At 50.4% G+C, this 23,090-nt stretch overlaps 4 protein-coding genes across 6 annotated transcripts in view; 1 reads left to right on the top strand and 3 right to left on the bottom strand.

Annotated features, from left to right (window-relative positions):
- Window positions 1–118: 118 nt before the first annotated feature.
- Window positions 119–5,199, bottom strand: Lrrc73 (leucine rich repeat containing 73). Its single transcript, XM_050122858.1, has 6 exons — window positions 3,517–5,199; window positions 2,796–2,956; window positions 2,356–2,478; window positions 1,948–2,048; window positions 1,047–1,269; window positions 119–916 (listed from the first exon to the last, which is right to left on the bottom strand). Exons 1-6 carry the CDS (start codon window positions 3,786–3,788, stop codon window positions 846–848), a joined length of 951 nt encoding a protein of 316 aa, XP_049978815.1. The 5' UTR covers window positions 3,789–5,199; the 3' UTR covers window positions 119–845.
- A 1,032-nt stretch (window positions 5,200–6,231) lies between these two features.
- On the bottom strand, window positions 6,232–10,589 carry Yipf3 (Yip1 domain family member 3). The gene is made up of 9 exons (XM_050122856.1): window positions 10,370–10,589; window positions 9,592–9,789; window positions 9,351–9,457; window positions 7,801–7,846; window positions 7,608–7,700; window positions 7,332–7,463; window positions 7,046–7,159; window positions 6,806–6,929; window positions 6,232–6,705 (listed from the first exon to the last, which is right to left on the bottom strand). Exons 1-9 carry the CDS (start codon window positions 10,448–10,450, stop codon window positions 6,557–6,559), a joined length of 1,044 nt encoding a protein of 347 aa, XP_049978813.1. The 5' UTR covers window positions 10,451–10,589; the 3' UTR covers window positions 6,232–6,556.
- Window positions 10,590–10,666: 77 nt separating this feature from the next.
- On the top strand, window positions 10,667–15,438 carry Polr1c (RNA polymerase I and III subunit C). The gene is made up of 9 exons (XM_050122857.1): window positions 10,667–10,817; window positions 10,926–10,997; window positions 13,116–13,223; window positions 13,489–13,621; window positions 14,107–14,226; window positions 14,305–14,457; window positions 14,544–14,693; window positions 14,804–14,920; window positions 15,020–15,438. Exons 1-9 carry the CDS (start codon window positions 10,749–10,751, stop codon window positions 15,136–15,138), a joined length of 1,041 nt encoding a protein of 346 aa, XP_049978814.1. The 5' UTR covers window positions 10,667–10,748; the 3' UTR covers window positions 15,139–15,438.
- Window positions 15,439–15,585: 147 nt separating this feature from the next.
- Window positions 15,586–23,090, bottom strand: part of Xpo5 (exportin 5) — a 42,299-nt gene continuing 34,794 nt past the window's right edge. For 2 of the 3 annotated variants that reach the window (XM_050122828.1, XM_050122830.1), the window contains 9 exons: window positions 21,869–21,967; window positions 20,521–20,567; window positions 19,996–20,093; window positions 19,421–19,483; window positions 18,793–18,875; window positions 18,350–18,457; window positions 17,564–17,713; window positions 17,220–17,384; window positions 15,586–16,976 (listed from right to left, as the gene is read on the bottom strand). In XM_050122828.1, coding sequence (XP_049978785.1) covers window positions 16,839–16,976; window positions 17,220–17,384; window positions 17,564–17,713; window positions 18,350–18,457; window positions 18,793–18,875; window positions 19,421–19,483; window positions 19,996–20,093; window positions 20,521–20,567; window positions 21,869–21,967 — 951 coding nt within the window. In that variant the 3' untranslated portion in view covers window positions 15,586–16,838. The remainder of the gene's footprint in view (window positions 16,977–17,219; window positions 17,385–17,563; window positions 17,714–18,349; window positions 18,458–18,792; window positions 18,876–19,420; window positions 19,484–19,995; window positions 20,094–20,520; window positions 20,568–21,868; window positions 21,968–23,090) is intronic. The other variant, XM_050122829.1, reaches the window with a different exon arrangement.

Here is a 23,090-nt window from a genome sequence, read left to right as displayed (position 1 = left end):
CCTTCCTACTGTAATCCCCATTCTTATTTTTATTTTTGAATGGCATCTCATGCAGACCAGGCTGGCCTGGAATTCACAGAACCCTCTGCCCTCTGCCTCCAGTGCTAAAATTAAAGGTGTGACCTACCATGCCTAGCTAACATTTTTTGAGTGTTTGTGTGTGCGCACGCATGTGTGCAGACGTGCATGCAGGTGGCCACAGAGGCCAGAGGCTTGGTACTCTGGAACTGGGGTCAAGTGTTAACTGCTGAACACCTGTCCAACACTTAAGTATTTCTCATCCAACTTCTCCTAGTCTTTTCCAGAGACTCCCTTTAGCCTGTTCTACCTGGCTTCCCTTGGCCCAGGCATGAGGAGGAGGTGTCAGATAACAGCGGGGCTAATATTAAGCTTCCCTGTAGAAGGAGGATACAGTTCAGCTCAGCTTCTTGCTCCAGTTATCTTCAGGCGTCTGAACTCCCAGGACCCCTAGGTCCTAGACCTAGGCTGACCTCTTAGAGTCGGAGCTGTAGAGTGATATCCCCCTAACACTGATTAGTGGTACTGCCAGTCCCTCCCACTGGTCATCCCCCAGTGACTACAGCTACAAGCCAGGTTGTGCAGTTTATAAAATCTGTTCCGAGCCAGCGGGTTGCAGCCAGAGCTGCCAAGTTCAAAGTTCAGTACCCTGGGTCCAAGTCCCATCCCCACCCCATCCCCCAAGGCTGTTGCCCAGTGACAGCTTCAGAGCCTCCCACCACTGCCAGGAGCTGCCAGAGCCCCAGCCAGGACCTTGCCCTGCCATGTGGAAGAAGGTAGTGGGGACACATACAAATGCAATGATGCGCAGAAGCCCACGTGGAGAGTCACATCTCGGTCTCTGCTAACAGACTGTCCCCTAGTCCTGATGTCATTAGCACCATCTGAGAGCTGGGATCTGTGAAAGGACAAAGGATGTTCCTTAGTGAGTGTCACAAACAGATGAAAGCCATGGCCTGGTTTCCCAGCACCACCTCCTTGTTCCAAATCTTCCAGACCTAGCTCTCATTCATTCTCCAGGTTCTTACCGCTGGGGCACATCCAGGAGCTGCCACCCCTCTGGTGGGGAGTAGGCTCCCGGCCTCTCCCCCACTCCTGGGTGTCGACAGCCCCTCCTGCTCCGTCTTCCTCTTCTTCCCCCTCAGAGAGAAGGTCACAGATCTGCTGCTGCAGCTCTGGGCTAATGCTGTTCTCAGCCAACACCAGGCTCCGCAAAGCAGTTGGGTAATTTTCTACCATGTCCAGTAGGGTCTGGGGAAGGGAGAAAAGAGCACAGGAAAGAATGAACAGGAGAGGTGTGGCTCTGTGGTTAAGAGCGATGGCTGCTCTTCCCAGCGCCCACACGGCTGTTCATCGCCATCGAACTCCAGATGCAAGCGATGTGACATCACCTTCTGACCTTCATGGGCACCACAGACATATAGGTAAAACATTCATTCACAGAAAATAAATATTAAATTATAAAATTAAAACAATGGGGCTGGAGAGATGGCTCAGTGGTTAAGAGAGAGCACTGCCTGTTCTTCCAAAGGTCCTGAGTTCAATTCCCAGCAACCACATGGTGGCTCACATGTGTAATGGGGTCTGGTGCCCTCTTCTGGCCTGCAGACATGCACACAGACAGAATATTGTATACATAATAAATAAATAAATATTTAAAAAAATAATAAAATTAAATTAAAACAATGAAGCTGGGTGGTGATGGTGCACACTTGGGAGGCAGAGGCAGGTGGATCTCAGTGAGTTCAAGGCCAGCCTGGTCTACAAAGCAAGTTCCAGGACAGCCAGGACGGTACACAGAGAAACCCTGTCTTGAAAAAAAAAAAAAAAACAAAACAATGAACACAATTTAGGCAGCCCTTGGGTCTGTCCCCGGCACGGATTATCTCAGTCTTTCACCTAGTTGTCTCCAAAGCATCGCCCTCTCACCTGAGCTGACTGGTTGGTGAGCCCTGTGCCCTCCAAGTCTAGGACTTCGAGGGTACGGCTTGAGGCCACAGCTACAGCCAGCATCCCTGCCACATGGTCACCTAGGGAGACAGCACAAATCTCAGCTACCTGAGATAACAGAGGTCTGTTAATCCTTAGTCCTGGTCAGGACCACCATGCCTGGCCGGGAGACGCAGGTGAGTGGCCAGGAAGGGAGTGAGATGCATCAGATCCACGGGTTCTGATGGAGGCTTTAACCTACCTGTTGGTCATCTGGCTCCTTTACAAGACCCCTGGGGGTTCTCATTCATCTTCCCTTCATTGAGTGGGGATTACTATGTGTGGCAACTGGTGGTCTCTGGATGGGGAAGGAGCAGTGAACATGGAAGGGAATGATCTTAAGCTCACCCAGGGGGTTGTAGTCCAGGTTGAGGACGCGGACTTGGGAGCTGTGGGCCACAGCAATGGCGAGGCGGCTCCAGCCCTTAGGGGTGATGCCAGGGTTGGCACTCAGTGTTAGCTCCTTCAAACCTAGGCAGCAGCATCAGTGAGAATCCAGGATGGGTGGAGTCAGGCCCTTCTCCAGTCCCTTCTCTACCATGCGTCTATGGGATTAGCCTAATGGCTGGGAGACACCTTGCCCCTGACCATAGCAGTCTGGAGCAATTAGGGACCTACTCACGCCTCCCCTGCTTGGATCACCATTGTTTCCACTTGGCTCAGTCCCTGAACTTCTCCCTTCCTAAGAAGGGTAAGAAGGCATTCTTACTGCACCCTCCCAGCTCTCAGCACTGGGCCACACCCCCTTCTCCACATTCAGCCCGTGCACTCAGAAGGGCCCTGCTCACCAGACTTGGCCCCGTCTGGAGGGAGGAGGCCACAGATGAGGTTGATGGCTTCATCACCCAGCATGCAGTCTCCCAGGTCAAGAGCCACCAGGGCAGGGTGGAGAGCCAGGGCAGGGTTCAGCAAGGCCAGTCCCGCATCCGTCAGCGGGCTCCCGTGCAGGCTGAAGGTTGAGATGAGATTACATTGGAATCACGAGCTTTATCTGAGAAAGCTGCCCTTACCCCGAGACAAGAATGGGAGGAAGAAGGGAAATTCTAGATTTGAAGGAAAGGGAGTGTGGTTTCTTTCTGTTGTAGGAACTGGTAATGAGAACATTGCACAGGGAACGGTGTGGGTAGTGGACTGGGGAGCTGGCATATATGCTCACGGTGTCTCTGAGATCTTTCAGTGGGAAGGGCTGGGGTGTAGTCTCCATGGGAGGTGACCCTTCCTCAGAAATGAGGGGTTCACAATGAAGTAACTGGGGATGGGATGGGGAGGAACGACATTCCCTACCAGGAAGAGCTAGGCATTCCAGCTCTCCTGCGGGGCCGAATGTGGAGCAAAGTCTAGAAACGATCCATGTTTCTGGGAGGGTGTGGTGGACCCAGAAGAAAGATGTGTGCATTAGAGGTTGCGAAGGCGGGACGGTGGAAAAACAGGTACTGGAAGGTAATGTGGAGATGCAGGAGGTGGTAGGGGGTGCAGTAGCCGGGACCCCTTGCGAGGGGACACACTCACAAGAGGGACTGGATGGAGCGGTTGGTCCGTAGCGCTTCCGCCAGCTGCTTGATGCGGCTGGGGCTGGACACGACGCCCAGGTTAAGGTTGAGCTGCGCCAGGGATGTGGCTCCAGCTAGGGCCCGGCAGATGCGTCCGAAGTCGCGGTCACACAGGCGACAACCGCGCAGCGAGAGCAGGCGCACCGCGTTGTCGCGCAGGCCGCGGCAGATGTCCCGCACCTCAGCGCCTGACAGCGGCTCCCCGGAAATCTGGATGGAGCTGGGCAGCATGGTCCCCACGACTGGGCCTCGGGGGCTGGCACCGGTGTCCCGGCCTGGGCAGAAGTTGGCCCGACTGCGGTCTGGGGCGGGGCAGGGACTGAGGTCTCGATCTCGGTTGGGGTCGCAGCCGGAGCGGAGGCGTCCGTGGCTGTGGCGGGGACGAAGCGAGCCCGGGCCGCGGCGGGAGCGAAAGCAGGCGCGGGCCCGGGATGCGGAGACGCGGAGGAGCGGCGCGGGGGCGGGGGCGGCCCGGGGACAGAGCCGCAGCCGCCCGCGCTGGTCCTTTCCCTCGCGGCTTTGGAGGCCGCGCCCGCTCTGCGGGCCCCGGGCCCGGCAGCACGGCTTTGGGGGACAGCCGGGGCGGGATGCAGCTCAGCTTAGACTGCTGCACCGGAGCAGGCGGCGAGTTCCTATAGCAACGGTTGCGTCACTGGCTCTTGTCCCGCCCCTCCCGGTATGAACCACGCGGCCGGCGCACTATGCTTGTTTTAGGGCGAAGAACTAGGATCCGAGGGCCTGACAGCGTGAAGAGTAGAGGGATTCAGCATGGAGGCAAGTCACGTTGAGACAGCCTTTGGTGCCATTTCGACATCTTTTACTTATTCTCCAGTGCTTTTCCATTCTTAAAGTCTAAATCCAGAGATTCTGCACCGTCTCCAACACCCTAAACAATCAGTCCCTAGGCCCTTTAATCCGTGCCCCGCCCCGCCCCCATAACCCAGTGACGCGAGGCGTAGCATGCGTGGGGATTCCGGTCCACGGGGACTTCCCGGTCAATGTGGCTGCGCAGGACAGAATCCCTAGGGTAGGGCAGGTGAACCAGCCTTGAAGGCGTTTAAATATCCAGGAGAATGGGACTGCCAAAATCAAAGGGTGTCACATCAACCCAAAGCTGTGGGGATCCCTGTGGGGTGGGGATGTGTAAAGTGACTGGAGCAAAGCGAAATCGAATTTTATCCCTGATTGCAGTGGGGGCTTCATTTGTGCAGCAGGGCAGTGTAATAGGAAGAAGTGTCATTTTTTTTCTTTTTAAAAAAGTGAGCTAGCCGAGAGGTGGTGGCGCACACCTTTAATCCCAGCACTCGGGAGGCAGAGGCAGGCGGATCTCTGTGAGTTCAAGACCAGCCTGGTCTACAAGGGCTAGTTCCAGGACAGGCTCCAAAACCACAGAGAAACCCTGTCCCGAAAAACCAAAAAAAAAAAAAAAAAAAAAAAAAAAGTGAGCTAAAAATTGGACTGTGGTGGCACATACCTATAATCCCAGCACTTGGGAGACAGAGGCAGGCAGATCTTAGTGAGTTCAAAACCAGCCTGGTCTACAGAGTGAGTTCCAGGATAGACAGAGCTAATCTACATAAAGAGACTTTGTCTGGAACTCTCCCTAGCTCTCCCCGCCCCCCTCCAAAAAAACCCAAACAAACCCAAAACCAAAATAAAAAAAAAAAAAAAAAAAGAAAGAAAAAAAACCCAGTAAAGCCAAAAGTCCTCCTCCCTCTGTTAACCATTTGAATTTATGGAAATATTTTTAATTTTTTTTTTTTTTTTTTGTGCACACTACAGGTGTATAGATGCTTGCAGAAGCCAGAAGGGAGCTAGAGTTACAGGAAAATCTGAGCCAGCCACCTTGGAAGCTGGAACTGAACTACTGAATTCAGGTCCTCTGCAAGAGCAGTGCACTCGTTCCCAAGCCATCTCTCCAAGCCCCAGGTTTTATTTGTAATTGTGTACGCACGTGTCTGTGCAGTAAATGCAGGTGACCTTGGAGATGGCTGGAGCTCCTGGGGCTGGAGGGGAGTTACAAGCAGTTGTGAGCCACCCACCATGGGTGCTGGGAATGGAACTCAAGTCCTCCCAAAAAGCAGCATCTGCTTTTAACCAGCACTCTGAATTTATTTTTGTTGAAACAGGATCTGGCCCTAACTGGCCTGGAACTCACTTTGTAGACAAGGCTGGCCTTGACGTCACAGAGAACCACCAGCCTCTGCCTCCTGAGTGCTGGGATTAAAAGGAATACACCATCACACTCAGCCTGAATTTACTTCTTCAATGGAGGCTAAAGGGTGGTGGTGCTCAAAAATAACACTTGCAGGGAAGACAGAAATCTAAGCCTCAGTAGAACCATCTTTGGCTTCAAATATCAGCTGCATGTGGACATTATCTGACAGTGCCCAGGGGCAGAGGTCCTTGCAATGATGTCAGTGGAAACTTGTTCATTGGTCATTGCTGCATCGGGCTTCTCCAAAGTACAGCCAGCCTGGACTTAAGCCTGGTGTACATATATGTGAGGATTGTGGCTCTCATGCTTGGTCCTGCCTGCTGTTCTGTGGGTCAAGTATCTCTAGCCCTCAGGGCCTGTCCTTCCTTCACCCTGCCCGAGTGAGGGTACAGAAGGCATAGGACACTGCTGACAGAACGTAGGGGGACAGGAGAATGGCTGGAACGGGAGCTGTAGTTCCAGACTTCAATCAATATTTTAATTACCAAGTCTATATTTAGCAAGACAGGAGGGAAAGGGAGAGAAAAGAGGGGTAGGTGGTGAGGGCCTCAGAAGAGCTGACCCATATTCTGCACTTGGCTGCAGAGGCTTGCAGTCCTGGCCAGGAGTTTCTGGCCTCGTGCCTTTGAGAAGCCAAGCCCCATGCCAAGGAGGTGTTTAGGAGCAACAGCTCAGTGTCTGCTGCAGACCTCATCAAAGAGATACACGTCCTCAGTACTGTCCTTCAATCTTCCTCTCTCCAGAGCTGGGGGTCAGGGCTGGCCAAGGCTTTCAGGTAGGGTCAGTGTGACTGCACGGCCACTGCTATTGCCTTGGCGGTGGCATTAACCACAGTAACAGGAAGCCTGACAGCAGGGAGCACCGCAGGGATGTCTCTTGGGACCCTCTGCATGGGTGGGATATTGGGGCCCTCCAGGGTGTCCAGGATCCCTAAAGGAGGAAGGATGCAGGATGAATGAGAACTGGCTAGGCAGGCCCCCGGGTCTGCTCATCCAGCTCGCTCCCCACTACAGACCCTCCTGCCACTTACCCTCTACCACCTTGTGGTAGGCAAAATGCAGATAGAGCAGAAAGAGCATGTGCAGCGCTGCCAGTGTGCCACAGAGGAGCAGCCGCTGGGTGGGGCCTACAGTCCGTGACACCAACACTGCCACCTAGGGCCACAGGTACACAGTTCAGAAGGCCTGTTTTAAAGGATGGATGGAGAAGACAGCCAGGGCAGAACCTGTAGAGTCCTTTGTGGGTGGACAGCAAAACCCGCTCAGCTTACCATGCGCAGGGTGGAGAGCCCACCCACCAGCAGCCAGAAGAGGTAGAAGAGGGAATGAAGGTGAATGTTATAGGTGATGAACAGGACAATACAGTGCCCGAACAGGCCATAGCCCTGCGGGAGAGAGATGAGAGCACCATCATTTGGGCTGGAATGGCCTTTGGCTCCATGGAGGGCTCTCTGGCCTGCTCCTCCCATCCCAGGTCCACAGATGCCTGGAGAGCAGCGGACCAGGACCTTACTGACCTCAGGCTCTCCTTGCCCACTCCCAGGACCGGCTCCTTACCAGCAGTGCGAGCATCTGGAGCATCGTGATCTGGGCATTGCACAGGTAGGCAAGGAAATAAATGAAGGACGAGACACCCAGCCAGTATCCGAAGCAGGTGCCAATGGCTGTGCCCATCAGGGTGCCCTCCCGCTGTGGGGTAAAGGGTGATGAAGGCTTTGCTCAGGGCTGAGACACTGTGATCTCGCCCAGGCCGTCACTCAGGTGTCACACCATCATATCCTCAGCAGTCTTCAACTACGTCAGCCCCACCCCCAAGGTCTGTGTCGGGCTTACGATAATGGTGTCAGAAGTCTTCATCCCATGGAGGAGGATGGCGACCAATGTGAAGACCAGCATGAGGGGTCCATAGAGCTCACCGGCGACTTTCTGTCAGCACACAACACATTCAGACTGGAGGCTGGGACTGCTGGACCACACTCTACCCTGAAGCCTCCCCGGCTCTGCACACATGCCATTCCCTAGTCACCTGGGGGAAGTTGACCATCTTGATAGGGATCATGGACTCCAGGAGCCTAGGAGAGGGGAGAGGAGAGCAGATGCAGCAATATGCTGAGGTTCTGGAGGGCAGGGTCTGCATCTTACTCATGTCTCTATCACCAGGGGACAGGGAGGGGCCAGAGGACATACTGAACGAGGGGGAGGGGAAAAAGATAGGGAATAAAAGGAATCACTTTGCACGAGGAGGTCAACTCTGAGGTGAGTGGAGTAGCAGCCTCCTGGAAAACTTGGAGAGAGCCGAGGATTTCCTACATGGAAGATAGGTGAACGCAAGTGGAGGGTACCCAAAATGTGGAAGCCCTGAGAGCAGTGCAACCACTTATCTTCTTCCAGGCAGTGGGCGTTTCTCTTGAAAAATGTACTTGAAGTGGTATGGACATGCACACAGGATAAAAAAAGAAGTCATTTCTCTCTTTGTCTACGACTACTATACCTTCGCTTATTCTTGTGTTTTAGCAAGGTTTCTTGGATTATTCTTTTTAGTTAAGACATTACTTCTTTTGGGAAGCTTCCCTTTTGGGCTCAAGTGTCCCTCCTGTGTGTCCACAGTCGTACTAGAGCACTGTGTTGTGACTGCACTCAATGGCAAGGCTCCCACCTATCCTCACCAATGAATCTGGTATCACAGAATAAAACCTCAGTGTACAGGGCCCTGGGTTCTGTATCAGCACTGGTTCAAGGTTCAGAAAGAACCAAGCCACGACTGAATCCAGTTCTTGAGAAGTCAGCGAATGACTATGCTCAAGGCAGGAGAGCTTGCTTCTGAGGTGTAGCTGATCTCTGGGGAGACCAGCCCAGGAATAAGAATGTATTGCCGTCTGAAGAGCTACCTGGTGGAAGAAAGTAGAGTTGTCTAGGAGTCTCAGGGGAACGAGACTAGAGCGAGCGCTGTTAGAGAGAGGTGTGGAGGGATGGTGGCTAATATGCTGGACAGAGGACACAGCCGATGGACTTTCGCCACGTTGTAGTCCACAGCAGGTTTGGTGACTAGGGTGACTGGGTTACAGTAGGGAAGCCCGCCAGAGCTTGGGCTCAGTATCTGACTGTAGTGTGGGTGATGGGGTTACAATGGGGGAGCCCGCCACAGTTTAGGGTCAGTATCTGGCTGTAGTGTGGGTGATGCGGTTACAGTAGGGAAGCCCACCAGAGCTTGGGCTCAGTATCTGACTGTATTGTGGGTGATGGGGTTACAATGGGGGAGCCCGCCACAGTTTAGGGTATCTGACTGTAGTGTGGGTGATGCGGTTACAGTAGGGGAGCCCACCAGAGCTTGGGCTCAGTATCTGACTCTAATCTGGGTGATGGGGTTACAGTAGGAGAGCTGGCTAGAGTTTAGGGTCAGTTTCTGACTGTAGTCTTGGTGATGGGGTTACTGAGCCGGAATTTGGGCTCAGTATGACTGTAGTGTGGGTGATGGGGTTACAGTAGGGGAACCCGCCAGAGCTTAGGGTCAGTATCTGGCTGTAGTCTGGGTGAAGACTGGACGCGAGGGCAGACTGGTCTGAGAAGGCTCCTCACCTGCTTCGGACCTGGGCAGGCTCCACATCAAAGTATGGTCTCAGGATGTCGATGTTGGCATACAGACTGAAGGCTCTGGAAGCTTGTCTCTTCCCTGCCTGCCACATCTGAAGGGAGATGGTATTATTACACTCTCGGCTCCGGGCTGTCAATCCCGTCTCTGCTGGATTTCTGTGTAATTCTAACTGAAAAACCTACATCAACTTGGGACGCACACGGGTCTACTTTCCCATCTGCTTACCTGGTCAGCCACTTGCCGGCTCAGCTGACCCTTAAAGCCTTTCATGCCAAGGAACTCTCCATCCTCCTCTTCTGCAGCAGCTGCATCAGCGTCCACTTCTTCCTCACGCAGGCGCTGATGTAACTCACCCATATCCTCGAAGCTGGAGCCTGAGGTATCATCCATGTTCTCCATATCAATCACAGCCGAGCCCCCACCCTGTGAAGACAATGGCTCTTAGAGTGAGGGGCCCATCTGTTCTCTGCTCATCTCATGGGCTGAGGCTGTGCTTTTCCACTGATGAGGATACAGAATTGCTACACATTGGCCACACTCCTTCCTTTCACTGCTGGCACACTTGGTCGCCACACTTTCGTGGTCCAGAAAATCTACTATTCGTCTCGGATTCACGTTGTTTTCCTACCTTCTCTCTCGAAGCTCCAGAGAGCGGCACAAGGGACCATCTGCCTTCCCGACCCTCAAACAAGCCTATGCACACAGTCCATCTTTAAGGCGTGCCAATGAATCCTATCCTCTTAGCCCTACACTGTGCCTGACCCGGACAGACTTCCCACCCTGTCCCGCACAGCTCCGGGCAGGCAGAGACCCGAGGCCCGCTGGAGCCTCAGCCTGGCCCTTTCACGTCAGCACAAGCTCTACAGACTTTCGCGTGGCCGACTCAGAGAGGTCAGAAGGTGGCCGACTTCCACGCCGTGCGCGAGAACAGCAGCCACACTCGGGACGGCCGTCAGCCGGGGCGGGGGGGGGTGGGGCTGCTGGCAGCCGGAACTCTCAATACCTGGATGTTTTCTTCGAAGCCTCCCCATTCCGGGCCAGCTCCACTTCGGACGCCGCTGGCCGGCGTCGCCGTAGTCGCCATGTCCCTCGAGGCTTTCCGTCGCTGAAGCTCGTGCTCGAGGGAACAGTGTGAGACCTGAGCCCAGGTGAAAGAAACGTCCAGGGAGAGAGGGGCGAGGTACTACCGGCAGGAATGCAAAAAGGAGAAACCCGGATGTTTGGCCCCAATTGACGTCCGGAAGTGAAGGACGTGGACAGAGGCGGGGCATGCTATCGCGACATTTGAGAGCTTAAGAGGCGGAGCGTTGCCGCGGAGACAGCCACGGGCAGTTGTACGCGTGCGCAGGTTTGGAGGCTTCTCTGGCGGTGCTTGGTGGAAAATGGCGGCGGCTCAGGCTGTGGAGGAGATGCGGACTCGCGTGGTTCTGGGAGAGTTTGGGGTTCGCAATGTAAGCTCTGGTCTGAACTGAGGAGAAAGAGGCGGGACAGGGAGGAGGACGCCCTGTTTGGGACCCGGCTTCGCTGCTGTGTCGTGAACGGATCTCTGTTTGCTCTAGGTCCACACCACTGACTTCCCGGGTAACTATTCGGGTTATGATGATGCTTGGGACCAGGACCGCTTCGAGAAGGTGGGTGGAGCTGGAGGTGTCCCGACGGCTTGAGGGTTGGGAGTCGCAGCTTTCATAAAACGTAAATTGAGCCATGTGCTAGGAGCTCCATGGACGTCAGGACAGCTCCTGTTCCTGGAACAAGTTGTTCGCTCTCGGTGGGGTAATGGGCCATTGTAAAGAAATGATACTATCGGTGACGATGGCTGGGGCGGAGGAATCACATAGATACACCTAATCCAGCCCATTGGAGGGACGTAGTTAAAGGTCAGTGAAGGAAGAGACATCTGAATTAAGCTTTTTTTTTTTTTTTTTTTTTTGGTTTTTCGAGACAGGGTTTCTCTGTGAGTTTGGAGCCTGTCCTGGAACAGGCTCTTGTAGACCAGGCTGGTCTCGAACTCACAAAGATCCGCCTGCCTCTGCCTCCCGAGTGCTGGGATCAAAGGCGTGCGCCACCACCGCCCGGCTGAATTAAGCTTTTTAACTTTGAATAAAGGTTGAGCAATGGCCAGGCAGTGGTGGCGCACGCCTTTAATCCCAGCTCTCGGGAGGCAGAGGCAGGCGAAACTCTGTGAGTTGGAGGCCAGCCTGGTCTATAGAGTGAGTTCAGGACAGGCTCCAAAGATGCAGAGAAACCCTGTCTCGAAAAACCGAAAGAAAAAAAAAAAGGTGAGCAACGAAGGCTCAGTGTGCACGGTGTTGTAAGGTTTGCTCTGAGCCTGTTCCAGCAGTTCGTTACTGTCAGAGGTCAGCACGTCGGCATGAGTGGTAGACAAGATTGGGGTGTATCTTAAGCTCTGCAGGATAATAGAGAGCATTTTTTTGTTTGTTTGTTTGTTTGTTTTGAGGCAGGGTTTCTCGACGTATCCTTGTCTGGCCTGGAACTTGCCTCTGCTTTCCAGGTGCTGACATTAAAGGCGTGCAATACCGGCTTAATGAGAGTTTTTCAGTAGACCGATCAAATTTTGTGACCTTACTAGCTGGGAGGAAATGAATTCTGACAGATCTGCTAGATTTGTGTGTGGCAGCTGAGATCGAGGGCATGGATATGCCACTGATAGTGGAAGTGAGACCTAACAAGTCTGTATCATTGCTTTGGTGAGGGCTGTGTGAGTGAAAATGTACCTTGTGATTTGGAACGTAAGAAAATGTTTTGGGTTTGTTTGCCTGCATGTGTGTTTATTTATGATTCATGTGTGTGGCTGGTGACCCAGGAGGTTGGAGGAGGGAGTTAGGTTCCTGGAACTGCAGTTATGGATGGTAGTGAGCCACCATGTCGGTGCTGGAAACAAAACCCAGCTCTTTAAGAGCAGTGCTCTTTAAGTGCTCTTAACTGCTGAGCCATCTCTCCAGCCCCACTGGAGAACTATATCTCAAGAGCAATGTGTATAGATCAAGAGGATGATGTTTGAAGTGATGTTAAAAGTGAGACCAAGTTTCGGGAGTTGCCGAGCAGTTGCTTAAGCCAGAAATGTGGTTGAAGTCACCCAGGAGGTTAAAATCTAGGGGAAAGTAATATTTACAGGGTGAGTGGAAGAGAGACTTTAGGAAGACTGTCAGATAAGAGAACCAAACTGGTGTTCAGAAACCAATGGACTAAGGTTAAAAAAAAAAGAGGGATTAAAAAATAAACAGAAATGCAGCAATAACTGGTCTAAGTAGTGTGGGAAGTTCTGCTCTTTAGTGCAGCGCTTCTGTGGGTTGTGTGGAGCCATATTGCTTGGTGTCTTAAACTGAAGACAAAACTGAGAAGCCAGACATGGTAGTGCACACCTTTAATCCGAGCACACAGAAGAGCCAGCATGATGGTGTACACCTTTAGCCCTAGCATACAGAAGAGCCAGAGGTGGTGGTGCACACCTTTAGTCTCAGCACATAGAAGACAATGGCAAGTATTTCTGTGAATTTGAGGACAGCCAGGGCTATGTAGGACAACCCTGTGTTAAAACACACACACACACACACAGAGAAAAAGACAAACCAGGCAGGCTTCTTAGGAAACTCAGGGCTGGAGACAAAGGGCTAGTCATCACCTGGGCAGAGGAACCTTCAGGTGGGAGAGGGTGCAAATCCATTGAGGGTGGGAATAATCAGAGGGAGAGAACAGGTGTCCCATCAGGTTTTTCTCCATCCCTTTAGAATTTCCGTGTGGACGTAGTACATATGGATGAAAATACATTGGAATTCGACATGGTGGGAATTGATGCTGCCATTGCTAATGCTTTCCGGAGAATTCTGTTAGCTGAGGTAGGAGAAGCATGGTGAGAGGGCTGGAGTGGGGAGTACTGTCATCACCTCATTTGTAGAAGTGTTCCCCAAAGCCATCCCTTCCAGGTGGGTGGGGTGTAGCACACCTATAAGATGAGCAGGTCTGAGGCCAACCTGGATTAGTGAAACCCTGTCTCAAAAATCTGAAGAACAAAATGAAGGACCATCTCTTAATTTCCTGTGGAGGCAGATAGTTGGACATCACTTGGGTTTTGCAGCTGCATGATTCTGCTTCCTTGAACAGGTGCCCACAATGGCTGTGGAAAAGGTTCTGGTGTATAATAACACATCCATTGTCCAGGATGAGATCCTTGCTCACCGCCTGGGGCTCATCCCCATTCTTGCTGATCCTCGTCTTTTTGAATATCGGAACCAAGGTGAGGATGACAAGATGAGATTCCCAGTTAAGTGGAGGAACTGTCCTTAAGTAGCTCTTGGGTTCAGATACCAGGTTTATTACTGTACCGTAGTCAAGGTAGTCCGCATTGAGAACACTTGCCCATACTATGTCAATATATACATATACATACATAAAACATACACACACAAGCTTTCAGCATAGTGCCAGCACTCAGAGATGTACTTTAATTGTTTAAAAAAACTTTGTGTGCGGGTGCACATGGGTGTGAAGGTCAGAGGACAACTTTGCAGTAGGTTTTAACTTGAGTTTCAGGGATTGAATTCAAGTCTCCCAAGTTGGCTTGACACCTTTACTGTGTGAGAAGTTACTAGTTAAAGCTAGGACCAGACATGGTGTTGTATATCTTTATGCCCAGCACTGAGCTCAAGGCCAGCCTGCTATGCATAATGATTTCCAGGACAACCAGGGCTAGTGAAACTCTGCTCCTTACTGTATATACAGGGGAGGAAGAAGGAACAGAGATAGACACACTGCAGTTTCGACTGCAGGTCAGGTGTACCAGGAATCCCAATGCTGCTAAGGATTCCTCTGACCCCAATGAACTCTACGTGAACCACAAAGGTGAGCAATGGTAAGGAAGAGGGGGGCTGGTGGGTGCTAATTTTAGGATCTGGGATTTTCTGACATATTTCCCTCCAGTATATACCAGGCATATGACATGGGTCCCCTTGGGAAACCAGGCTGATGTCTTCCCGGAGGGCACAATTCGCCCCGTGCATGACGACATCCTCATTGCTCAGCTTCGGCCTGGTCAGGAGATTGACCTGGTCATGCACTGCGTCAAGGGCATTGGTGAGAACCCTGTCAGTCTGCCACTGGGTGGGGCAAGTCTGTTTGCAGTAGCTCCTGGCATAGGAGAGTAACAGAGTTTCTCACAGGCAAAGATCATGCCAAGTTCTCACCAGTGGCAACAGCCAGCTATAGGCTCCTGCCAGACATTACTCTGCTTGAACCTGTGGAAGGGGAGGCGGCTGAGGAACTGAGCCGGTGCTTCTCACCAGGCGTGATTGAAGTGCAGGAGGTACAAGGTATGATGCGTGGTGTGCTGTTGGGATCAAGACCTATGTGTATTTTCTTCGAAAGTGGCAGAAAATAAAAGCTCTTAGACTTGACTAAGGTGTAACATTGCTTTCCTTAGGTAAAAAGTTGGCCAGAGTTGCCAATGCTCGGTTGGATACCTTCAGCAGAGAAATCTTCCGGAATGAGAAGCTGAAGAAGGCTGTGCGGCTTGCCCGTGTTCGGGACCATTATATCTGTAAGTGGGGGTGGTATTGGTGCTCTTTGGATAGGATTTAGAACTAGCTTGTAGTAAAAGCTAAATCCTGCCAGGGCTGAAGTGTCTCTTTGGTCCCAGTTTCAGTCGAGTCAACTGGAGTTTTGCCACCAGATGTGTTGGTGAGTGAAGCCATCAAAATACTGATGGGGAAGTGCCAGCGGTTCTTGGACGAGCTGGATGCGGTTCAGATGGACTGATGCTTCATAGCATTTCTGGGATGGCTGTGCCAAGTGTGACTAGATGTCCAATTCCAGTCTTATTTCCAGTCAATACATTTTATTAAATGTGCCACAGACTAAAACATGCCTTTGTAAGGCCTTTGATGTAAATAAATTGATATCCTAGCAAAAATGTTTTTTGGACTTTGTCTAAAAATATGGGGCCTTATCATAGTTAAGGTTGGCATTAACTAAGGACCAAGCAAAGGTTTCCAGGTCCTTGTCCTAAAGATGTTTGAGAAAGGCCGAATTACCATCGCTATGTAGATGGGGGAAGAGAAGCTGTAGCTAGTGCTTGGTCACCTGTCTCCTGGGCTGCCTTTAGCTCCAGCCGTATTGCCACTGACAGCTCCACAGAAGATAGCCATTTCCCTAAGAGGGCCAGCTGCCAGGTTTTGGTGGTCGGGGATAGAAATCTGCTTAATAGCTTGGCTAGCCCATCAACAGGTTAAGTCCCCCTAACCAGATTCTCACTGGTTTGAAAAAGGAAGATAGGGCCCTTCTGTATGAAACGGAGATTTTTACTGACATGCACGTACTTTAGAGTTAGCATTTCTACAAAAGGTTCTATAAACAATAGAAAATTTCTAACATGAAGTCATAGGATGTTAAAAATATTACAACATAATAAATACAACTACATCCTCCACAGCCCTAACCAGATAGGACAAGGCAGCTATCAAGTTTGGAGGGAAACACTGAAATCACCTTGACAACCTGTAGACCCCAAGCACCAGGCAAAGAGGGATGGCCACAGCAGGGACAGGGACCTGGCACTAGTTCCCATTGCCCAGCCGTCACTCCACGGCCTGTGTGCCTGTCAGCGCACACACACACACAGAGATCTGCCTTTCCTAACAGGCAGGGCCAGATCTCACACCCATCTTGCTTTGCTTCATGGCCCTCCCAGAGACGAAGCAACCCTTGAGACGAGTCGCCAGAAACTTCCAAAGGCACCTGGACTCAGTCCCAGGGCAGTGGCTTTGCTAGCTTGCCAGGTCTGGATGCCAGTGGTGTCATGTGATGCTCAGTAGGCCCTGAGGCTGGGGAAACCCCTGAGGGTCACTCATAGAAGGGTGAATGTGCATTTTAAGGAACAGTGTTCCTTAAACTCTGTCCTGCTCTTGTCCCTGGATACTGTGCTCAGTACATAGCAAAAGCCTGTCCCATGGATCCCACCAAGTGACCAGATTCTTGCTTAAGAAAAGGATGAAAACTGTCTAAGGATGGTTCAGCTCGTAGCACCTAGGCCAAACGCCCCTAGGAGTAGAGAAGGACCCCTGCCCGCCTAACAGCAAGGGGCTCAATTTGGTCCCTTGTAGTCCAAGCCAAGCTGGCTGAGCCCTTGCAAGTTTGGTCAGTGGTACTGGACACGGCACCCTCTCCTATCTATGCTGGTGCAGCTGCTGTGGGGAAAGGCCATTATACTCTAGCTTTTCTTGGAAAAGCCAAAATTGCAAGTTGAATGCCAACTCTCTAGGACTCTCTATGGAATGATGTAAGCCCTAACTCGCTTTTCTCAATACTTCAGTAGAGGGTGTGGGCTCCACACAGGGCCCACTCTTGTCCAGGCTGACACGGTGGAAAGTGAGGCGACAGTACAAGACGGGCCTAGAGATTAGCTACAAAGGGGGAAGAGATGACAACAAAGGCCGAAGAAGGATGCCCAAAAGCGTGATTCAGGGTTCAAAGAGGGTGGCCAGTCCGCCCCCCTCATTGTCCAACACTTCTGTCTCCAGCATTGGTTTTGGTTTTTTGAAAAGCATGGGAAGGTTCTTAATGTGAACTTCTTTCCGAAACTGTTCTCCCAAGGGTTTCTGTAGAGAACAAAAGAGAAACAGCTCACAGTGGGTCTGGGGTGTCGGTCAGAGGACCCCCCCACCTCCAGTGTTAGACACACACACACACACACACACACACACACACACACACACACGCGCGCGCGCGCGCGCGCGCGCGCAGAACAGTCAGTGACTAGTTGGTTTTGAATTCACTCAACAGTGTTAAGACAGTACCCAACTGTGTGGGGCTGGGAGCCATAACAGGGATGTATGACTTACTCCAATACAGCCAGCAATGAGACGTTTGAAGTGGTCCTTCCGGCGTTTATCAGCTGTTTTTTGAAGAGAGGGGTTTAAAAGCTTGCAGTCAAATTGGTCCAGGGACTCCTTGTGTATTTCAGGGATCTGCTCCATCACTGCTCTTATCTCTAGATACCTGGGGCGCTGGTAAGTGGGGGATAAACTCAATGGATGTAGGTCTGGCCTGTCAGCTTCCCCACTGCACACCACACCCACCCCCCAGGCAGCACAAGCAGTATGGCGGATGCTCGAGATCCTGGGGGGTAGGGTAAGTGAAGTGGCTAGACTGCCAGCCAGCCTGCCCTGATGCCCTCTCCACTTACCAGTGTCTCGTATATCTGGAAGGCCAAGTGGACCAGGGAAGCCATGCACCCATCGTGCTGCCCATGCATCTGTAACCCTTTCAGCACACTGGTGAAAAGCCATGTGACAGCATCTGCGAGCAGGGTCCCAGACATCACCTGGGAAGACAGCTGTGCTCAGGAGCCACGGGAGCCTCAAGGGCCCACCTTCCAGTTCTTCCAACTGACTTACTTACTCTACAAGCCTGACTTAAATTTTCTGAGGCAAGGAGAAGGGGGTGGTAATGAACGAGCCTCTATCTTGTTCTGAATACTCAATCTTTTGATATTTTGAAGGCAGTGGAGCCTTTAGAAGTTGGGGCCTGACTGGCAGAAGTAGGTCACAAGGCTATGATTGCCCCTGGTCAAAACCTGTGCTCTCGGCTTCCTAAGATGTGGGTAGCTATCACTGCAGCTCTTGCCACAGTGAACTTAGCCATGCTTTACCCACCATAGATTGAAATCTCCCTGAAATGGAGTAAAAATAAACCCTCTTTCCAGTCTATATTAGGTGAACTTGGTCACAGCAATACAAAAGTAACTGGTAGGATCTAGGTCTGTAGCCTCAGCTACTCTGAAGGATGAGACAGGCTGGCAAGATGTCAAAGCCTCCCTGGGGTTCAAGGCTAGCTTGGGAAATTTAGTCAGACCATTGTCTCAAAAGAAAAAGGACTTAGGGATGTAGTCCAGCAATAAAGTGCTTGCCTAGCATGCTTGTAGCCCTAGGTATGTCTCCCACCATCCCCCCAAAACAATGAACAAGCATACCTGTTTGAGGAGAGGCCAGCAGAGCTGTGTGGTTGCCCTCTGGCAAGACAGAGTATCCTTCCAGGTCAGAGAACTAAATGCTGTAATTAACAGTGCTGTGCAAATATCCTGAACAGGAAGGAAGAAAGATAAAAATGGGAAATAAGTATTTTTCATCTAATTGCATTATACATCAAGTCGGGCCTGTAGTACCAGCAGCCAACCTGGGCTGTGAGTTCCAGGCTAGCCAGTTATGCAAGTGAGACCCTGTCTCTTAAAAAAACAAAAAACAAAAACGGGGGGGGGGGGGGGGAGGGGAGAGAACAGGCAAAAGCTCAGTCCTACAGAGGCTAAACACCAGGTTTCTGTAGCAGTGCGCCTGCATTTTACCGAGAACATCTGCCCAGAGCAAGAAAGTGGAATCTGAACCAGGAGAAAAGGTACTATCTGTCCCCTCTACCCACCTCGTGCTTCATGAGGCATTTGCCCAGATCTGTGAGCTCTGCCACAGATGAAGGGGTTACTTCAGTGGCCATCATCTCTTCATCTGTAAGCAACGCAGACTATTATTAAGCTTCATTCTGTCACAGCAGAGGAATACCCAATGGGAATGTCCTCAGCTGACTGGTCCTAAGCAGTGCTATACAGCCCTCCCTGCCCCAGGAAGGCTGCTGAAGCTCAGATGTGACACACTCACATATGGATGGTACCCAGAGCACTGCAGGAGATACTAGGATATTTCATATGTGAGTCCATGCTAACAGGCATGGGTTCTGTTACAGGAGTATAAAAGGAACAGCACAGTCCCTTCCCTGGCAGCCTACACAGTGAGGGAGACAATAATAATAATAATGAATAAATGAATTTAATAAAGGAATTCAGGTAGCTGAAATAAACAGGAAGAGATTACACAGGGCTTGGGCATGTGAGGTTCGGCAGATTAGACATGAAGGCCTCTTGGAGGAGACATTTGAGCAGAGACTGAATGAGCAAGAGCTTAGAGTCATGTCTATCCTGGATAGAGGAAACAGCATAGACTACAGCTAGATATATCCCGGCTCTTTCTCCAGAGGGGAGCCACAGGTGACTCACCATCTCCATCCACAGTGGGAGCAGCGCTGTGCTCAGCAGTCTTCTTTGACACACAGCAGGCCGCTGGAAGAGAGCACAGTTACTAGACCAGAAGAAGGTATCCACCCACGGATGACAGTCACCTCGCCAACTGATCTCAGGCCACTTCTACAAGGAATAAATCAGCTTCACCATTAGAAGGAAGTATTCTGAGAGGACCCCAACCAGACTGTGGGTCCCTCTTCCAGTCAGACTCCTCTGAGAATAAATGACCAGGGAAGGTGACTAACACATCCTTAACGACTTTGGGAATAAAGGACTAATATTGAATTCTTCAACGTTTCTGAAAACAGAAAATTGATGTTCATGTCTAAGAACTGAACTTTTAGCTATCTTGATCAAGCTAGAAAGTTACTGCAAACATTACTTCAAGTTCCTGTTTTGGATCCTTGTCTTCTTATATGGTACAATTTAGTTTACAACTCATAAACTGACTTAAGAACTATTAACTTCTGCTTGTCACTGTGAACCTCTACCACAGCCTAGCCCATGTGGGGCGGCTGAGTGAATTCCCCTGATCCCCACACGTCACTTACTGATTAGGTCCATGACTTCTCGGGTTAACATCCTCACCAGTTGTTCCTCCAGCATTTCTTGAGACTCAGGGTTGTCCTCTGCAATCTCATCCTCTCCACTGCCGGGAACCAAAAGGCAAGTTCCATGGGAGAGCAAAGGAAGCAAGATCAAGGAAAGTAGTGACCCTCACCAGCACCCTGCCCCAGGTCATTCCTCTTCTGGCTCTACCCAGGTCTGTATTATAAAGGTCCATCAGAGATGGACAGCAGTCCACTGAGGGACATTATCTCTTGTGACTCTGCTTGGTTGGATGGAGGGCTCAGGATCAAAATCCAGAGTAGGTAAGGGGAAGAAAAGCTTAATCTCAACATCAGGTCACTCACTGGTAACAGCCTGTCCAAACACAAACCATCCCATGCAAGCTTGGAATGACTATACCACTGCTATTTTAGTCCTAGGCTAGTTGAAACCCAGCCCACCCCTTCTTACTCTACCCTCCCAAAGCTGGCTGCTGGCTCACCCGCCAAGGAGTGGGCACTCCTTACCACAGCACACTCCTCTGGTTGATGACGTGCCACTTCTGGGAAAGTCTCTGGAGAAAAAGGAAGTGCTAAGATGGAGAGAGGCTAGCACATAGCCTACTTCTAATTTTTTTTTTTTTAGAGGCTCTTACTCTGTAGCCTAGGCTGGCCTAGAACTCACTATAATCCCAGGCTGGTCTTAAACTTGTGAGTGATTATCCTCCTATCTATCAGCTTTCTTAGTGCTGGGATTATAGGTATAAGGATCTATACATAGCTGTTAAGGTTTACTTTAGGCAGAACTAATTGTCAAGAAAGAAACTCCTTGTATCAACTTAGAGACACTTTCTGAACTATAAACTTTATTGTACCAAAGCCCAAATATTAAAAAGGAATCTAAAATAAATAGGAACTTGAATTAACTTAGCAATACCTTCTAGTATGATCAAAATAGGAAATTAACTTAGCAATACCTTCTAGTATGATCAAAATAGGAAAGAGTAATTCTTGATCATAAACATCAATTTCTGTGTTCAGAAATGTTGAAGAATTCAATATTGGTCATTTACTGTCAATACAAGGTAGTCAGGGATATGTCAGACACCTCCCTGGTCATTTATTCTCCCCCTAGCCCTAGCAGACCACCAAATACAATGGAACAAAGATTTAGTTTCTATAACCTTACTCCACTAATGACATGGACACATGCCCCGTATCTCTTAGATTAATGATACTTTGAGAAGTTTTGGGTCTCTCTGTTGAGCTGGACTATTGCCTCATTCCAGAGCCAAGGATAGACCCAGGGGAAACAGTTCCTTGATCACTTCTACTTGCAGCAAGATGGGAGCAGAATTTACACTTGAAGGCAGCCCACAGCAACGATGCTGAGTTCTTTGGGGGCTGTTTAACGCACAGTAGCAGTAACCTCCTGGGATGGTGCTGTACAGCCAGAAGGGCAGGGCTGGGACAAACTTTCAGGGTCTTCTTAGGCAAAAATTCAAGAGCAGGCATCCATCTCTGTGTATTTGGTATATGTGGCTGTTTGGTGTGGAGTGTCTGCACATATGTGTAGAGGCTGGAGATTGATGTCAGATGTCTTGCGTCTACCACTGCCCGCCTTAGTTTCTGAGTGTGATCTCCCTGAACCTGGACTTATTAACATAGTCTCCCTGGCAAAAGAGCTCCAGGGTGCCACCCATCTCTCTACTTCCCGGTGCTGAGGTTACATATGTGTGGCACCACATCAGGCTTTCATGTGTGTTCTGGCGATCTAAACTTACATCCTTATAGCTGTGGGCACTATGGAGACCATCTCCCCAGTCTGGACCACATATTTAAGAATATTTTTGTCCCGCTTCCCTGACCCACTTACCATGTGGAAGTAGGTGAAGAGAGGTCCAAGGATGGGAGCGATCAGGGTCTCATACTGTTCTGGGGGGCAGAAGAGCACGAGGGGCTTCACAAAGACACGTGCTGCCGTGAGTTAAGAAGTTTTAGCACATAAGTAGACACTTCGCTTTCCAGCCAATAGGCTATGCTCCTGGGCAGTCTACTATAGGGCTTTCAAGACAAAAACAACATCCCGTGATGGTCCCTCATCCACAAGGACCTTTCCTGACAGGCAGTCACAGGAGGTTAGGATGATCCTTCTTACCTAACGTTGCTGTTTTTTCAGACTCAAGTATATCAACACCCCTCTTTGTCCTAGAATCATAAGCTGTACATATACTCAAATCTTTTGTATTCTTAGCTTAACTGCCTTTTTATTTATCTAAACGGCCCTGGGTTGCTAAAGAGTAGAATTAAAGACACCCTCGTGTAAAAGGTCTGAAAGATGATGAGGTCTTGAGTGTTCCTCTCAAAAGAAAGTACGTAGCTGGGTGTATAGACATTTGCCTATAGTTCCAGCTAAAGGAGGATAAAGCGTAAGGGTCACTTGTGCCCAGGAGTCTCAGGTTAGCCTGGAGGACAGTGAGATTATCGCTTAAAACAAAAATCAAAAGCCAAGTGTGATAGTGCCCAGCACTCAGGTGGCAGAACCTGGCCAAGGCTACAGATACCCTGTCTCAAAACCCCAAAGGAAATAAATACAAAACAAAAGCCAGCTGGTGGGGCATGCCCAGAACCCCAGCATTCAGGAGGTAAAGGCATGTTTAGGCTAGCCTAGACTTCACATATTAAAAAAAAAAAAACAAATCAATCAAGAAAGGAAGCACCAGGCAAAATGTAGAAAAAGAAATAAATTAGGAAATACACACATACACACACTTCTTTGATTTTTTTGAGACAGGGTTTCTCTGTATACCATTGAAGCCTGTCCTAGCACTCACTCTCTAGGCCAGGATGGCCTCGAATTCTCAGAGATCCTCCTGCCTCTGCTCCTAAGTGTTGGGATTAAGGGTGTGCGCCACCACCGCTTGGCTAAACTTTTACATTTCTAAGAAGTAGGTAGACAATAATCTATAGCCAGAGAAAAGCTCATGGATACCCTGTCTTCACCCTGACCTGCCTGCCTGTCCCCGGCTATTTATCTATCTGTAAAGAGGTCAGGATGTACCTAAGTGCACAGTCCTACCTGTTCCTTGCATTAAGCT

Source organism: Alexandromys fortis, unplaced genomic scaffold (genome assembly GCF_014885135.2).
Source record: "Alexandromys fortis isolate MF-2015 unplaced genomic scaffold, M_Fortis_MF-2015_v1.1 scaffold_212, whole genome shotgun sequence".
NCBI lineage: Eukaryota > Metazoa > Chordata > Mammalia > Rodentia > Cricetidae > Alexandromys > Alexandromys fortis.
This window is presented reverse-complemented; position numbering and strand designations above follow the sequence as displayed.

Bases quoted from the DNA above. Each gene is read 5' to 3' on its own strand.
- Lrrc73 (XM_050122858.1), bottom strand. From the start codon at position 3,788: ATGCTGCCCAGCTCCATCCAGATTTCCGGGGAGCCGCTGTCAGGCGCT. The intron at 2,957-3,516 runs GTGAGTGTGTCC...CTCAACCTTCAG, and splicing joins CGCTCCATCCAGTCCCTCTT to CCTGCACGGGAGCCCGCTGA. The intron at 917-1,046 runs GTAAGAACCTGG...GTCCTTTCACAG, and splicing joins CTCCTGGATGTGCCCCAGCG to ATCCCAGCTCTCAGATGGTG.
- Yipf3 (XM_050122856.1), bottom strand. From the start codon at position 10,450: ATGGCGACTACGGCGACGCCGGCCAGCGGCGTCCGAAGTGGAGCTGGC. The intron at 9,790-10,369 runs GTATTGAGAGTT...TTGTCTTCACAG, and splicing joins GCTTCGAAGAAAACATCCAG to GGTGGGGGCTCGGCTGTGAT. The intron at 7,160-7,331 runs GTAAGGAGCCGG...TCTCTCCCGCAG, and splicing joins TCCAGATGCTCGCACTGCTG to GGCTATGGCCTGTTCGGGCA.
- Polr1c (XM_050122857.1), top strand. From the start codon at position 10,749: ATGGCGGCGGCTCAGGCTGTGGAGGAGATGCGGACTCGCGTGGTTCTG. The intron at 10,818-10,925 runs GTAAGCTCTGGT...TGTTTGCTCTAG, and splicing joins GAGAGTTTGGGGTTCGCAAT to GTCCACACCACTGACTTCCC. The intron at 13,622-14,106 runs GTGAGGATGACA...CTGTATATACAG, and splicing joins TTTTGAATATCGGAACCAAG to GGGAGGAAGAAGGAACAGAG.